A 16,614-nucleotide genomic window follows, 5' to 3' on the forward strand; every position below is an offset into this window, starting at 1 on the left:
GCCTCCGAGTTCACAAAACAAACTTCTGCTCCACTGAGGAACTGTTTTTCCTTCCATCCCTCCAAACACTGTGCTTCAATGTTAGCCCATCAGCTGACGCATGATGCCTCGCACAAACAGCAGGCATCTGAGTGGAGGAACACAGTGGGCTTTGTCAAACGGGGGCAGATCGTATGACTGCTTTGTCTGTGTCTCCCTCTCAGTGAACTTCCACCTCCAGGGCAGGGAGGCAGATATGCTGGTATCTCTACATGAGCAGTCCTCCTCAGAAATACATATACACCAACCCCTCAGTATTTGTTAGCATTTATACTTCCTTGATTGACTTCAACTGAGTATAACTGTTGTACGTTGTTGTTGCATTTTGGCACTTATCCCTTTCATGCAGTTATAATGATGCATTTAAAGAAAGTGTTAATCTATTAAGGAAATACACAACTACTATGAAGGTAGGGTGCTGTTAGAGTACGGTATTAGGAAGAGCTACACATCTGCACAGAGACTGCACATTGCTGAATTTTATGGAAGTCTTCAAGTATGAAAACAGTAACAACCTTTTCCTTCAGGAAGCCCCTCAAAAAACAGACTGCGACTTTTTATGCAAACTATATTCCAGATATTACGGTAATTCTTTGTTCTGTCTGACGATTCACACCACATCTCAGTCTTCAGTGAGGCTAAAGAAGGGGTTTGGAAACCCCTTACCCCTCTTATCAAATGTTTTTGTCTTAATTTTAGTGAAAATTGTCTTATTATACAGGCTGACAAAGTTTGGTAGAGAGAAGAGAGATAAAAGTTTTTCTCTGCTGAAAACAATTCCTGTGATTAATTTTGTAGTGATGGTGGACACTGGAGCCTAACTGTCAGACAGAAAAAGGACAGAAGAGCAGGAGAAAGAGAAACAGGAGAGAGATAGAGCACGAGCTAAAGGCTAAAAGAGCTAAACTGTTTGTGCTAATGTTGCCTCCAACCCACAGTCAGCAGTTATTCTGCAGTGGTCTGTTCAAACTTGAGAGTCTAGAGTCAAACTGACAGTGTTTACTTGTTGTCATGTTAGCCTACAGATATGTTGGAGCACCAGGCTGCTGATAGCACCACATTTAGGTGGCTACTAACAACAGTACAAACTTAGAACGTTCGCTTGTTGTCACATTTCAAACTGTATTGCTACGTAACTGTACTAATAAATACCTTCCCTCGGTGCGTTGTATCTGGTAAAAAGTTGACTTGAACTACGAAAATTTGTTCCAAAAACAAACACACGTCTGGTTAAAAGTCACATCTTTACGATGGCCTGTGTGAGACTCCGGGCCAGAAGGTGGCGAGGCAGTCGAATCAAAACAGATCCTCCTCATAGCATCTTTAAATAACTTGAAATACAACATGTTTCTGTACTGGTCAGGTGAATGTGGCTCATATGTAGTCTGAAATTATATTTTAACTATTTAAAATAAGACAAAAACACCAGATGTGATTCCATTTTGTTTGCATTGTAGATCAGGGGTTTAAACCCATGACCCCTGAAGAAATATTAACGTTAGTATTGGAGTTTTGGGTAAAACTAAACATTAGTTGGATCAGAAGTCACTTAAGATGTTGTACTATGCACTTATTGATCCGTATCTGTCCCATTGTGTTGATGTTTGGGGAAATACATATAAAAGCACTTTACAAAAGATTTATATTTTACAAAAGCGAGCGATAAGGATGGTTCACCATGCTGAGTACCTTGCTCATACAAATCCTTTGTTTTTAAAATCGAGGATTTTAAAATTCTGTGACTTAATAAAACTTTAAACAGGTCAGATTTTGTTTAAAGCCTGGAATAAGTTGTTACCAAACAACATCCAAATGATGTTCATGGTCAGAGGGGCAACATACAATTTAAGAGGGAGTTTTAAATTTAAACAACCAACCATCCATTCAACACTGAAAAGTATGTGCATCTCTTTTAGTGGTGTAAAATTGTGGAATGAACTAGAAGAGGACTTAAGAATGTGCACTAACTTTAAACAATTTAAAAGTAACTACAAAAAAACACTCTTGTTCTGCTATAAAGAACTGGACAGCTAATTTTATTATCTTTTTTATTTTTTCAAATAATTGAGTCAGTCAACATGCTTCTAACTAAGGTTCTATTTATATTAAAGTTGTTTGTTTTATCATACTAAAATTGTGTTCAGCCCCTTCTCAAACTCGCACTTTATCATTATGTGCTGTTTTTTTTTCCTATTACAAATATTGTTTGTTTTTATGTGCTTGTTTGAGACAAATAAAAATCAAATCAAATTAGTTTTTAAACTATTACTTTTATTTAAAAAAAAATGGAACCCCTGTTTTTGCTTATATTTTCTAAAATAATGGATGAAGTATGCAATTGTAAATAGTTTTTTTTTTATTTTGTAAGACATTCTTTGGGAATCAATGACCTGAATCAAAGCTGACCATCATTGGCAATTTTACAGAGTGTGATCGTCAACTTTCCAATCATCATTATGCTTTATTAATTAATTTATTTTTTTATATCCACATACTCAAAACTATATAACTATAAAGCATTTAGGACAGTTGAAAAGCACATGTATGGGTGTGGAAGAAAGGTATACATGGCCGATTGTGAAACCACACCCAGGAAACATTTCTAAGATATTGAAAAACCTCCAAATTGAAGTGGATGTTGGATTTAACAAAACTTGCATTGAGAGTTGGGATGTTCCGACCCAATACACTGATAACTATTTTTGGAGGATCAGCATCAGATTTTGTTACATGATTGGGACCGATCCAATTTTTAAGTGTTTTCAGCACCGTCACGCTTTACGGCTGCTGTAAATCTCCCTGTACGCTGCACTTTCTTGGTCGGTATTTTTTACTGGTTGCATTACTTTACTGGGTCTGAAAATGTAGGTATCGGTACTGGATCGGCATAGATCAGATAATGAATATATACAAATAAATGTCAATTGAGATTATTTAAGATTATTTTTCTCAGTTGCCTCCAAGGTTATAATAGTTTTGGATTTGTCATTATAGTTTAGTTTTAGTAAGTTTTGACTTTTTTTTTTCCATTACAGTTTAGTTTTAATTAGTTTTGGAGCAGGCATTCTAGTTTTTATTTAGTTTTGATTTTTGCAACGAGGCTTAATTTTAGTTTAGTTTTAGTTTTTTCATACCTTATTAACCAGGTGCAGGATTCAAAAAGGTCCGAGTAAATATTTTGTATTACTGTTTATTTTCAAGTCCAACATAGTGCTCACTGATCAGTCAATGCTGATACCGAAATGTTGGCTGCTGCCTTAAACACATGAAAATGATATAAACATAGTATAAAAAATATAAGCATAAATTATATAAAATAATATTCACATAAATTATAAAAAAACAATATGAGCTTCAATAAATAAAAACTTGGACTCTGTAACAATTAAACTATTACACATGCTCTAATTCATTGCTCCACTATGTCTGGTCGCAGCACAGTGCACAGTCAGTCAGTGCAGTAAACAAGCATGTCCCAGTACGTCGCTGTGATGGTGCCGTACGTCACTGACAGCTGCCTAAAACTGTCTAAAATTGGTTGGTAAAATGTGTCGGATTAATTTAAATCTTAAAGGCTGTTAATATTGTCAAAAACTATAACTAAGGGAATTTTATCTATCATTTTAGTTAGTTTCAGTTAGTTTTGTGAACACAAGACACAGTTTTAGTTTACTTATCGTTTTTGTTTTTTTTTCTAGTTTGTATTAGTTTGAGTTAACTGCAATGTATTTTAAATTTTAGTTTTCGTTTTTAGTTTCGTTTTAGTTAAATTTTTAAACCTTGGTTGCCTTAGGATGGTATTTAGAGTCCAAGCACTTCACTTCACTGGCTTCATATTTTAGACCTATGAGACCTTCTGAGCTGCTGGAAATGTCAGTTCCTGATCTCATAACCCCAGCTCTCCTGAATGACGCACTCAAAGGTTTGCGTGACCCGGCTGACCCCATTCTTATTCCACATGCACTGAGGTCGACACTAAATGAGTTAAACACTGACGACCTTTTCCATGTGCCACATCATACTGTACAGCATCTCTTTATTTGAGCGTTTCAGACTAATTAACGCAGAGCCCCGCCCATTCAATCAGGAAGCAGACGCAGTCTTCGACAGCAGAGCGTCACGCTCCAAATCGACACTAATTCTTGGCAACCGCTCGTCCCTGGTGGCTTCTCCTATCTGCTCTGACACAGGCTCACAGCTGCCTCTCTGGGCTCGTCGTCAGGGTGGGGGACAGTTTTTCTGATGGTGCAGATCATAATGAAGCCCACTAATCTCCATGGCACTGTCTGTGAACTACTAATAGAGAAAACACATTAGACACGCTCCTGCTTCAATCACCGCGCTGCTGGGACAGACGGCGTCTCAGCACGGGTCGTCTTTATCCCCGTCATGAAGCGTTGGCGTGATGTCAGTCATCTGTCTTTGAACCGTCACTTCTTCGCCTCTGTCATGGAGGCCTTTGGCTACTCGCTCCAGCATTTTATGTCAACCCAAAGCATCTTTATTTTTACGATGCTTCATTGGCAATAACATGTCACCAGCTCGTTCATCGATTTGAAAACGTCAGGATGTTTTTATGGCAGAATCAGGATCTGTATTTTACTTTACAGACTATTTTTGACCTGAAAATAACAATTTTAGTCCCAAAGCTTTCTTATCCTGCATTCTAAACAATTTCTATTCACCATTTTGTTTGTCTTTGCTGCTTCATTTCATAACTTTAACCCCATCTTGTGTCCTCTGACGTGTTTTTGAATTCTCACATTGTCACAGCATAATAAAAAACATTCATGTAAAGACGTCAGCTGGAAGAGTTGTTGAGTTTCAGCTCTCCTTTGTCCATTTCTCAAAAAATTTTCATCTCTTTTTCATCATCTTTGTATTTGGAGAGGATCATTTCTTTGTATGGTTCATTTGTTGGTCATAGACACTAAACTGGTTTTGTCTTCAGTGATATTTTCACTATTTTTTCTCCTGTGTTTGTCTGGAGATCCTTCATGTAACCATGACTGCATTGTTTACATGTGAAATCAGCTGTAAGTAGCCTGTAGCATGTCAATGCTAACGGGTGCTAGGCCAGATGTTTCCCCACAAGGTGAGGAGAAGGAGGTGAGGACGACGTGCCTGTTCTCAGGTTTGAGCTAAGAAGTGACGACATGGACCTGTCCTTCCATCCATCGTTATTGGGAACGTAAGATCTATCTCCAATTAGATGGATGAGCTAGCTGTGCTAACCCAGCAACAGAGGGAATACCAGAAGGCAGAGTAGCATCATGCTATTCACAGACATGGCTAACAGAGCTAACAGCAGACACCAACGCCACATTGGAAGAACTTCACCTGCTGTGAGCAGACAGGATCCAGGAGACAGAGACTGAACAGACTGCTGAAGAAGCTCAGTCCTGGACCCTGTGGAGGTGGAGGCTGGCTGACTGGACAATGATGGACAAGCTGTCAGCATCTATTTTCTTATGGAGCTTTTTACACTTTCTATACACTTTCTTACTTTGGTTTTCTTGATTGCTGCTGTGACTCTTCCTGAATTTCCCCTCAGGGATGATTAAAATATTTTCTATTGCACCGTTAAAAAAAAGTTTGTTTAAATGATTTGTTTATCAAGATGCAAAAGTAATCTCAAATGAAGTTTTAGGAGTTCAGAGTCGTTATTTATGTGTATGTCTGAAGTGATTTACGCTAACTTTTTAGCTGCCTGTTAGCTCCCCTGGGTATGATCTGCTATTTAGCTTCCTGTGAGTTTTCTCTTATGACGTGTTAAGCCGAGACCTTGTTTTCAGAGAGTTTAGTTGCTATTAAAGTGCAGAACTTTATTTTAAATACTGTAAAGCTACTGTAATATGGCTTATTCTCATCTCAACATTCGTTCGTTTGTGATTTGAAAAAAATGAAATCTTATCAAGTGTTTTTGTCTTATTTTCAGTAGAAAATGTCTTTTTTGACTTAATTCAAGCCACATTCACAAGACCAGCTCAGAAAACTGTCTTGTTTAAAGTTATTTAAAGTTAGAAATGAGGTCTGAATTGCTCGTAACACGTAAAAAAAATTGCCAATGGAAGAAGAGAAAAGTTACTTGTTTTAAGACATTATTCTAGTTTTAAGCAATTTTTTCGTGTTCCGTTGGCAGATTTTTATTTTATTTTATTTATTTTTTGCTTGTTGCAAACAATTCAGACCTAATTTCTGTCTCTAAATAACTTGAAACAAGACATTTTTCTGGACTGGTCAGGTAAATGTGGCTCATATTAAGTCTAAAAAGACATTTTCTACTGAAAATAAGACAAAACCACTTGATAAGATTTCAGTTTTTGCAGTGTATGCTTTTCTCTCGAATAATTTTTTATGATTTTTGGGGTGCAGATTCAACTTAAATTGCAATTCTTCAACAGTCCTTTTTTTTGCAATTTTTAGTTTATCAGACCAAGTGACAAAGTTAAATGATGATGAGGATGCCTATAATGTTTATCAGGAGCCATATTTTCCCCAAAAATACACATCGCATGAGGGCCAGTTTTTAAGATTTATTCAGGAGATCTGACATCTCAACTTTTTCCAACCCAACTTAAAAACAAAAACTAAAATGAAGGACTTCAATTCGAAAAAAAAAAAAATCCATTCTTGAACAAAACAATCTTGATTCACTTCAGTGCCGTGATAAATAAATTGAAGGATGAACGCTTGGGGCTGTGAAGATAGACCTCTAGCCTTACTTTGCAGATTCATGATGCAGACACTCCGATGCACGATGATGATGTGCTCAAACTCTCAGCTCCTGGGGTCTAGAGTCCCACAGGAGTATAAATCAGGAGTGAGGAGTCAGAGCAGTAAACGTTGAACTCTGTCTGGATGTTTATCAATGTCTTAACCAGCTGAACAAAGATTAAAACACTCCCACTCCTCGGTGTGTTTTGATCTTGGAAGGCGCTCCGTTTGTACAACCTCTCACCAAAATGAGTGTTTCCCTTTAATGGCAATGTCAGCATGATGGATTAATGTCTTATTATTGATCAATGATGTCACTTCCTCTTGTAAACCTGCAGAGTGCATGCCACTTTTATACAGCATGCCATTTGTGATCACTATAAACAGGAGTTCTCTGGTGTTTATAGTGCTGTTACAGTAACACAGTGGTGAAGTCAGATCAATGTTGACATTTTTTAATCGTTGTTAGGGTTAGGAAAACTGGTGCAGGCTGCAGGTTAAGAAATATCAAGGGTTAAAAATGTTTTCAGGTCAGAATAGTCTGAAAGGTAAAATCCTGATCCTGATCGTGTTAGAAAAACATCCTGACATGTTTTCCCCACATCGCCCCCTAGTGGAGAACATGTTCTTGGTCAGAAGCAGAGTTTGCAAAAAACTGACCCCTGATCACCTGGGATCAGAGACACCTGAGGGACAGGTGAGCTTTGATTTCATGCATAACAAGACGCCATCATGCTGACCGGTGATTCAATTCTATTACGATTAAATTGCGATGCGTAGATATTTCTGATTTTTGTGTTTTTTAGTTTGCTTTTTTAACACCAGACCATGAGAAAAAGTTAAATGATGATGATGATGTCTTCAGACTAAATAAGGAGCCATGTTTTCCCGTAAAATGCACATCGCGTGAGTCAGAGAAACATTTCGCCCTCTGCTGGAGAAAAGTGGAAACTTTTTTTGACTCCAGTTTATGAACAAAGACTGAAATGAAGAATTTGAATCAAAATAAAGAAGAAGAAAAACAAGAATCCCAATTTTGATATCGTCAAACAAAAAGTCTTAATACGTCAATTTTCCATTTTTTCTCTCACTCCAAATGTCGACCTTTGAGAGAATCTGGAGTCCAACAGTTTCAGAGAAAATCTACTTCTAAGGCCCCGTTTACACAATGTTTCACCCCAAAAATGCAAAAAACACAGTGAAAAAAATCTTTACTGTTGTACGGGCACAGGTAAAGCAGAGTGTGTTGTCAGCGTTAACACTAGCCACGTTTACATGGACCCAAACGGAAAGAATTTAACCTTTGTTTACACCTCATTCTGAAAGAAAAGTGCCAATCTGAATGGACAGTGTATGTATCCACTCAAACGGAAAGTTGTCAGGGTGCGTTCTTTCAGCGCGTGCTCAGATATGACGTAAGACGCAACTAGAGACGTTCCTCAACTTTAAAAATGGCGGTGAGCCGTCAGCACTGGAGGAAAGTTTTGTTTTTGATCCAAACTTTGAAAGAAATTAGCATAATTTCAAGACTGAATCTCGCAATACAGAGTACAATACTATGATAAAAAAACTGTCGTCCTCCGTCTTTGATAAATCACGTGATGTTTATGGTTTTTTTGCGCATGCCCCATTGACCATTCTGTTGATTATTGCAGCGCATGTAGACCAGAGATTGAAATATTCCTTTCCATGTATACTTTTGTTTCCAGAAAAGTCATTTAGAAAGATTCCATTCGGAAAGACGAAAAACCCTTTATGTGACCGTGGCGTGGCGTGGCAACAAACGTATTGTTGTGTTTCAGCCTTGCGTTTACACAGAAATGTTTCAGCCGACCTAAAACGCAAACTTTTGAAAACAGCCTCAAGAGTGGATTTTTTCTGAAACACTGCCAACACCATGATCCCAACACTACTTCAATGGAGATCTACCAAAAGCCTCTCCTCAGCAAGACAGTTATAGCGCCATCTACAGGCCTGGCATGCCTACTACAGCGTTTTCGTTTTCACTGAATTTTGTGTTTTCCCTAACGCTGTTTCCGTGTAAATGAGAAGCTGAAACCAAGCAGCAACCTCTCGTCTAAGGCCCCGTTTACATGACGCCGAAAACGGTCAATTCCGCAAACATTTCGTTGCGTTTTGGCCTTTCGTTTAGATGAGACCACGTTGCGCTTTCAGTGAAAACGCAATCTTTTGAAAACACTCCCCAGAGTGGAAAGATTTGAATCCGCTCCTCCATCCAGCCTCGTGTGAACACAGAGCGGAGCGTTTCAGGGTGAAACACTGAAGTCACCGCATGTGCACTCGCAGTTTCAGGTGAAGACACATTTCCAGTTGAGCCATTCCGGTCCAGTAAGTGGCGGTAATGCGCGTCATGGTTGGATTGCTGACCATCTCACTCAACAAAACAGCAGAAAAAGAAAGAACAGAAGAAGTGACTTGTCCTCCTGGAGTCGTATGAACGCGGATCGTTTCCACGCCGTCCTCATGTAAACGCGGGTGGCTTTTGGAAAAGCAAAGGAAGAATCTTTGCGGGAGTCTCCGTGTAAACGGGGCCTTACAATATGAGACAATGCTGAAGTGCTTAAATCTGCTGTTTCTCCAGCGTCCACTAGAGGCTGGCTCCAGAAGTACAGGAAGTCACAAACACACCAAGCCAAAAAAAGACATTTTCAAAGCAGAAATTAACCTTTTTACAGCCTGGTTCAAAAAACGCCTCCTGTCTAAATCGCGAAGTTTACTATCTGCAAACACTGACAGTACAGGGGTGAATTTTTTCTAACTCAGCCGTTCAGAGGACATCAGGATCACGAGCTCGCCCCATCAGAGGCACAGCTCAGGTGAAGCCCGTGTCACTTCCAATATGACCCTGATTCCTGATTTTCACATTCAGAAACAGACAGGTGATGTCGAGAGACTACGTATAGTTTCAAACAGTCTTTGGCTTTTGCATTTCACCCTAAAACTGCTGTCTTGTAAACAGCCCCTAAGTCACAGATTGGCTCCTGGCTGCACACACACACACACACACATGTACACACACACACACAGAGCTCCATTTAGGGGACACTTTCCAGTGTGAATGGCTCAATTGTGATGCATATTAGCATGTGTCAGTGGAGGGGGGAGCTGTGCTCCATAGTTGCAGTTTCTTTCATGCACAGGCTGAAAACAAAGAACAGCACAAAGGAGTCTGCCCTCATGATGAACAGGACGCTGTCTGCAGCTCTGCATCTTTCCCCCTTTCTCTGCCAGGACTCATGGGAGGGGACGTTTGCACACATGACTCCTGACATGTGCCTTGCTGTGAGCACGGGTGTTTTAACGCATTTCTGCCAGTCACTCAATACTACAGGCAGATGAGTGTGAAGAGAGGAAGCAGTGATTTCTGCACGGCATGAGAGAAGAGGTCACTGGAGGTCAAGAGCGATGAGATATTGGGCCTTCTGGGACTTATTAAAGCTGACCCTGGTGTATGGAGGCACCATCATTTTTTAATATCCCAGAGATCACAGCATGTTTTCAATCATGAGTTTAGATTTACTTGTGAAACTGTTCTTACACTTTTTAGGTCTAGCTTCTTTGATTTTATGATCTTGAGAGCTCAAATGATGTTAAAATCAGCCAAAGGGAGTATTTCTCTGCATGTTTGTGGTATTAAAACAAATAAAGAAACCAAAGAACATCATTAAAAATCTTTAACTGATGTCAGTTTTCATCCACAGCCTGTGAAGTCAGTGCCATATGTGCTCTGCTCTGTGGATTTATGTGTATTTATGTTTGTTTATTTACCGTCGACGTTCTCCCTGTCGCTGATGTGCTGCAGGTTGCATCCCGTCTCCTCCCTGCTCAGCTCCGACTCCTGGTGGTACGACTCCAGCCTGGAGTGCGCATTTCTGCGGAGCTTGGGGCTGGCAGACACGCAGCAAGAGGTCGTGCTCCCCATCCTTCCCCTCTATCGACCCCGGGGGCCGCCGTGCGTCAATAATCCCGTACGATGAGAAGTCCACCGAGACGAGCCGGTCACCACAGAGCAGCAGAGCGCAGCGGGTGCATCCGCTCAGCAGCAGCGCCCATGGGTCCTGTCAATCGTCAGTGTCCACGGAGACGAGGCTGTCACGCAGGATGAATATATGTCACTTCCACCGGTTGGACCGGATGTATGTCCCATGATGCATGGGGAATGAGGACGCAACGCGCTCCAGGCGGAGGAGCAGCGGGCGCGCAGCGGAGTGTGGTCGGTGCTGTGGCTGCTGTCAGGGCGATAGACCGACAGGGAGGGCTGCACACCGAGAGAAAAGGTTCCGGTTCAAGGGGGAGGATACAAATAACAGAGCAGGGAGGATGCACAGCACAGACTGCAACAACGATCATATCTGAGTAGACTTTGATACAACAAATAAATATCATTCAGCCTCCTCTAAGGGTTATATTTTAATAAAAAGGCAAATAAATAAGATCTAAAAAAAAAAAAAAATACTTCAAAGTTTAAAATAAAAACCCTTGAACTCTGATGATTAGGCTTGTCCAAAGAACTCAGAAACAGCTGATTAGACAAAAATAAAACAAGAGGAACTCGGATCATTTGTGCTGTAACATTATAACAGTGACATCTGCTGGTTCAGTATTTTCAAAGTCTGGTGATGTAAGAGCCAATCCAAACTGGACCTTCCTCTTATAATCTCAGAATGACCGACAAGTTATCACCAACTCTTCAAAAACACAAGCAGAAGTAAACAGGACTTTTCCTGATGATGTAACTTCAGCATTTATGTTAAGATCACATCAGAAGCTGCAAGTTTGGTTTTGGTTTGTGGTCATTATTGAGGAGGAAAACAGCTACATCAGCAGGGTGGATTTCTTTTTTCAAACTAATTTTTAAGCCGTGCAATGTTGCTTGAAGGGGGAAAATCAGGGGAATTATTGTTTGAAGTGCCATAAAATTAAGGCTCATGCTTTAATTTAAAGTGTTTCTATTCACATTTTCTTTCCACAGGCTGAGCTCACCTAACAGAGAAGAACTTGTCTCTCCTTTAATGGATGTCCAAACAGCTTGTCTGAGCATTAATGATGTGGGAATCCGACTCTTTTTCTGGCAACAATCTTTGTCTTAATGTTTTTCTTTTCCGTTTGTTCACCTTTATGTTTTTTTACAGACTGAGCCCCACAATGGACGTGTTACCTCCCGTCTGGTTGCAGCCCCAGCTGGATGTCATCTTAATGCAGGATTACACAACACTTCATAAAGTGAAGCTTTTTTGCTCATGCAAGTAGAAAACTTTTCTTTCGGGGGCATTTTTTCACCATCTGATCTGCTCCAGCATGATCCTTGACCTTTGACCTTCCCCTTCTTACTGTGCATAGGAATATCACCAAGGGTCTTCAACCTGCGGCTCTTTGACTCCTTTACAGTGGCTCCTTGTAGCTTTAGAAATGGAAATAAAGAATTTTTATTTTCCTTCCAGAGGGTATTGATGATTAAAGACACTGACACTAAATAAAATCCTGTGTTAACATTTTGTTGAACTAAATCTTCATCCCATCTGTCAATAAAGCCTGCCACCGCTCTACTTCACCTCCTACAACATCAACAGCCCACCAACTTTCCATGCACCTGTGGCTAACCTCAAGTTTTACAGCCCTGGGAAGATAACTACATCTACAAAAAGACTAATCTGGAAGAAAATACAGATTTTGATTCTGTGTGGATCAATTCATCAAACGATCAACTTTGTATTCATACTTAATATAGGGGAAAGACGTTAGCAAACAAACATTAAGTTAAGCAAAATGATCAGTACATGTTATTTAATTCAAGTATTCTTTCAAAAAAATTCAAAATTTTGCAAATTTATTAAACATCTTTTTATTTATTTTTTTTTATGTTACACACTTTTGAAAACTCTTTTTTTTTCATGTTTAAAAAAATGTCAAATTTTGAAAAATTCTTTTTCTTGTTTTAATTGTCAACTTTTGAGATTTAAAACATTTTTCAAAAATGTGCCAGTTTTGGAAGTGTCTTTTTTCTCTCTCTTTTTTTTTTTTTTTTTTTTTTTTTGCAAATTTCCTTTTAAAAAATTGAAATTTTTGAAAAAGAATTTAAATTCAATTTTTTATTTTTATAAAATTTTGGAACTTTTTTGTTATCTTTTTCCAATTTATGAAATTTCTTTTTTTTAGCAAATTTATTTAAGATAAGAAACTGTAACATCACATGTAAAATTTGATGAATTTGAAAAAAATCTTTGTTTTTTTTATTTTTGAAAATTCATTTTTTTTAATGTCACAAACTTTTGAAATCTATTTTTTTTAATTAAAAAATATGTCATTTTTTTCTTTTTTTTTTAGAAAGGTCAAATTATGAGATTTAATACATTTTTCAAATATTTGCCAATTTTTTAAGTTTTTTTTCTTCTTTTTTTTGCAATTTTACTTTTTAAAAAATTCTCATTCCATTTTTTTTTTTTTTTTTTTTTTGTCGAAATTTTTGAATATTTTTTTTTAATTCAATCTTTTATTTTTGTAAAATTTTGGAATATTTTTTGAAAACTTTTTACAACTTACAGATTTTACTATGTATAGAATTTTATAAATTCTATGTAGTCTTTGTGGCTCCTAAATGTTTTTAATCTAGCTGAGCTGAGGCAAAATAGCTCTTTTAAAAGTAAAGGTTGCAGACCCCTGCTCTCGACAATACATTGAGTGATGGGGTCGCCCCCTGCTGGCCATTAAAGGAAATCACTGAGAGGATAAAACCGCTCAGTTTGTGGATGGGAGAAGTGCCAGAGATAGTGGGTCAGGACAGCCAAAAAGCATGCTGGCTAACATATGGGCTGATCATATGTGACACACAGGACCTCAGGGTGGGCGGGTGTTGTTTTTACCAGGAGTTATAAATGGATTATGAACAGGCAGATATACAACAGTCAGACTCTTTCAGGATCATTTATAAACTCCTCACAGGGTCTTTAATATGAGCATATTAACTCTTCTCAGTCTGCAGTGGCATGTGTTAACCAGCAGGTGTCCTCCTTCACCTCCTCACTGAGCCTCATGCTCTCAAGGTAACTCAGCGCTTGGAGGCGGTTATTTCTGTGGTGGAAATTTCCACTCCAGCCACACTCGACCTGAGGCCGTGAAGATGTTTGTAAGGCAACAGAATGAAATATTAAAGAGCCTCCTTCACTTGATCTTTCTGGACGTGTTTTCGCTTTGAGCTGCACAGAGAGACGTGCAGGGTAAACACTTCAGAGGCTAAAAAGATGAATTTTTCATCAAGTGATTAACTGCACTCACTCATTTCTTCATTATGGGTTTGAACACTGTAAACAGCGCAGATGCTTGACTCTTTGAAGTGCAACAGTTATTTAATAATGCATCAAAATATTTCAAAGCTGACTCATAGACAGGAATGCATTATTAGAAGTTTTTCAACGAAGAGGTGGGAGCGTTTGTTCTGGAGAGCAGTGATGTTTTCAGAAGTTTCAAGGTTTCCTTCAGAGGAATTTCTCCTCTTCAACAACCCATTCACCACCATGTGTGTTTGTGTGTGTCTATGTGTGTGTGTGTTTAAAAAGAGGAAGGAGGGCTCTTTGTGGGTGCTGCAGTGAGTGTCTGTACATGATAAAGACAAATGCCAACATGTCACACTCTCTCTGGGTGTCTTGTTGTAGATAAAGATACTGTGCACGAATGAAAGAAGATTAAAATGACCAATTCCAAAAGAAACACAAGGAGTTATTGCAGCTTTTAACACCATCAACCCCTTTTTCCGGTCAACTGCCAGGAGTTGCCTTGGAAACAAACTATTCCAATGCATGTTCCCTTTTTTTTTTTTTTTTCAGAAGAGTAAATTTCACTCCACTGGCTCCTCACACCAAAGCTAACTTTAAAAATAATTTCTGGAGTAGTCTTTTTAAAATATATTATTTAATTTAAAATGTAATTTTATTTTATTTTATTTTATTTTATTTTATTTTATTTTATTTTATTCAATCATTTATTCATTTAATTATTTATTTATTATTTTTTGATTTATTTGAATTAAAATGAAAAACATTGAATTTATTTTAGTCAATTTTTGAAAAAAAAACATGTTATCACTTTTCAAGCTTTATTCTTCATTATTTATTGATAACTGTAATTTTTTGTCTATTTGTTGTTTGTTATATGTAAAGGGCATCACAAAATTAAGCTGAGATGCACCAGATGAAAATTCAGAGAATTTTATTTTATATATTTTATTTTATTTGAACAATACAAGACAGAGACATAGATAGACAAAAGGGATGTGAAGTGGTGATGGCAGTGATAACTGGGGTAATAATGTAAACATAATAGCAAAGATTACTTCAGAAAAAGAAACAAAAAGGGCAAGTAAATAAATAAATACACAAAAAAAGAAACAAGAAACATTAATACAGTAATGACAGAATTTTTGTAATGTCATTAGTAATCATAATATTGAGTGATAGTGATAATTGTGATATTATTGTCAACAACAATAATATCACAATTAATTTCACATAGACATGAGGCAACTTTTACGTATAGATCAATTAAAAAAAAAAAAAGATATGAATTCAAGGGATACAAACCAAACAAAACAGAGCCCTGCAACCCTGATCCTAAGCTGCACTCCTTACTTAATAAGTAAAACCAGATGAACTGGTTCGTTAATAAACGTTATTATCAGCAGCTCTATAAATCTGTCAGTGCTGTTACATAAGATTTTCATTCTATTTTTTAAGCTTGTGGGGTTGTTTTTCTCTTGGCAAAGAATACACAACAAGCTAGTACTTGTTTGGGGCTGAAAGTAAGCTGATCTAGAGACTCCAAAAGTAACATGGGAGGCAGAACTTTCACTCATCACGCATCTCTAATATGGAAGCGTACCAGTTTGAGTAAATAAACCTGGATGTCGGCCGACTCACTGAGGTCTCAAAAAGTAGTATGGGAGGCAACGTCTTCAATCACCCAGTAAACTTTTTGTTTAGAAGCTTGTACCAGTTTAGGTATGCTAGGAGGAAAACTCATGAAACACAGGAGGGAAATCCAGAGCCGGCCCAAAACGAAAGTAAACTTGGTGCCTGCTATGGGCCCCAAAGCCACTAGGGGGCCCCTTATAGTAATTAACCGAATAAAGAAATATAAATATGTTTTTATTTTTTTTCATTTAGGTGTAATGATTTCTATATGATCAATAATAGACCATTGCAAAAAAAAAAAAAAATCATGTCAGAGTGCTGCTGCTGATCTAGGCCTGCTGATTCTGACTCTCTCTAAAATGTGCAGTGCGTACTGCGAGTCCAAAGTGCAGGTAGTTTAAGGCAAAGATAATGTCGCAAAAAAGGATTCATCCCTCAGGGGCAGAGACAAGAAAGAGGAAGAGGAGAAAAACAATATGATAAAGGTATGTTTGCATTAAATTTTAGTAAAGGAATATGTGTAGCCGTTGATAGCAAATTAGTTAGCTAGTACAAAAGAAGAGAAAATCACCTGTGTGGTTTCCATGATGATGGATCATTTTCCAGTAATAATCCATAATTCAATAGGCTGAAAATATTGATATTTTGATTTTGTTGATATTATTGTTTTGAAAAAGTACCAGGGTTAGAAATTTGAGAAGTAAACTTGCAATTCTCCTAATTCACCTTGGAACCCCTGATGACATCATCAGCTGTGCTGTTTCCATGGTCCAGGCCTGTCTGAATTTTTTTAACAGACAGTACTTTCCTATTCAGATGAGGGACATTCCATTCCCCTCCATCCCTGATGACATCATCAGCTGTGTGGTTTTAACAAATTTTAATTCTAAATGTAAACAAGCCCTAGTCTTACCAGTCCTTTTTGTAAGCTTGG

At 38.0% G+C, this 16,614-nt stretch overlaps 1 protein-coding gene across 1 annotated transcript in view; it reads right to left on the minus strand.

The window, feature by feature from the left end:
* Positions 1-11,051, minus strand: part of LOC141804695 (cyclin-Y-like) — a 32,628-nt gene extending 21,577 nt beyond the window's left edge. The window contains exon 1 of the mRNA XM_074689286.1: positions 10,546-11,051. Coding sequence (XP_074545387.1) covers positions 10,546-10,699 — 154 coding nt within the window. The 5' untranslated portion in view covers positions 10,700-11,051. The remainder of the gene's footprint in view (positions 1-10,545) is intronic.
* Positions 11,052-16,614: the final 5,563 nt, after the last annotated feature.

Source organism: Halichoeres trimaculatus, unplaced genomic scaffold (assembly GCF_033239565.1).
Source record: "Halichoeres trimaculatus isolate MK-OKI-2021-1 unplaced genomic scaffold, fHalTri1.1 fHalTri1_scaffold_15, whole genome shotgun sequence".
NCBI lineage: Eukaryota > Metazoa > Chordata > Actinopteri > Labriformes > Labridae > Halichoeres > Halichoeres trimaculatus.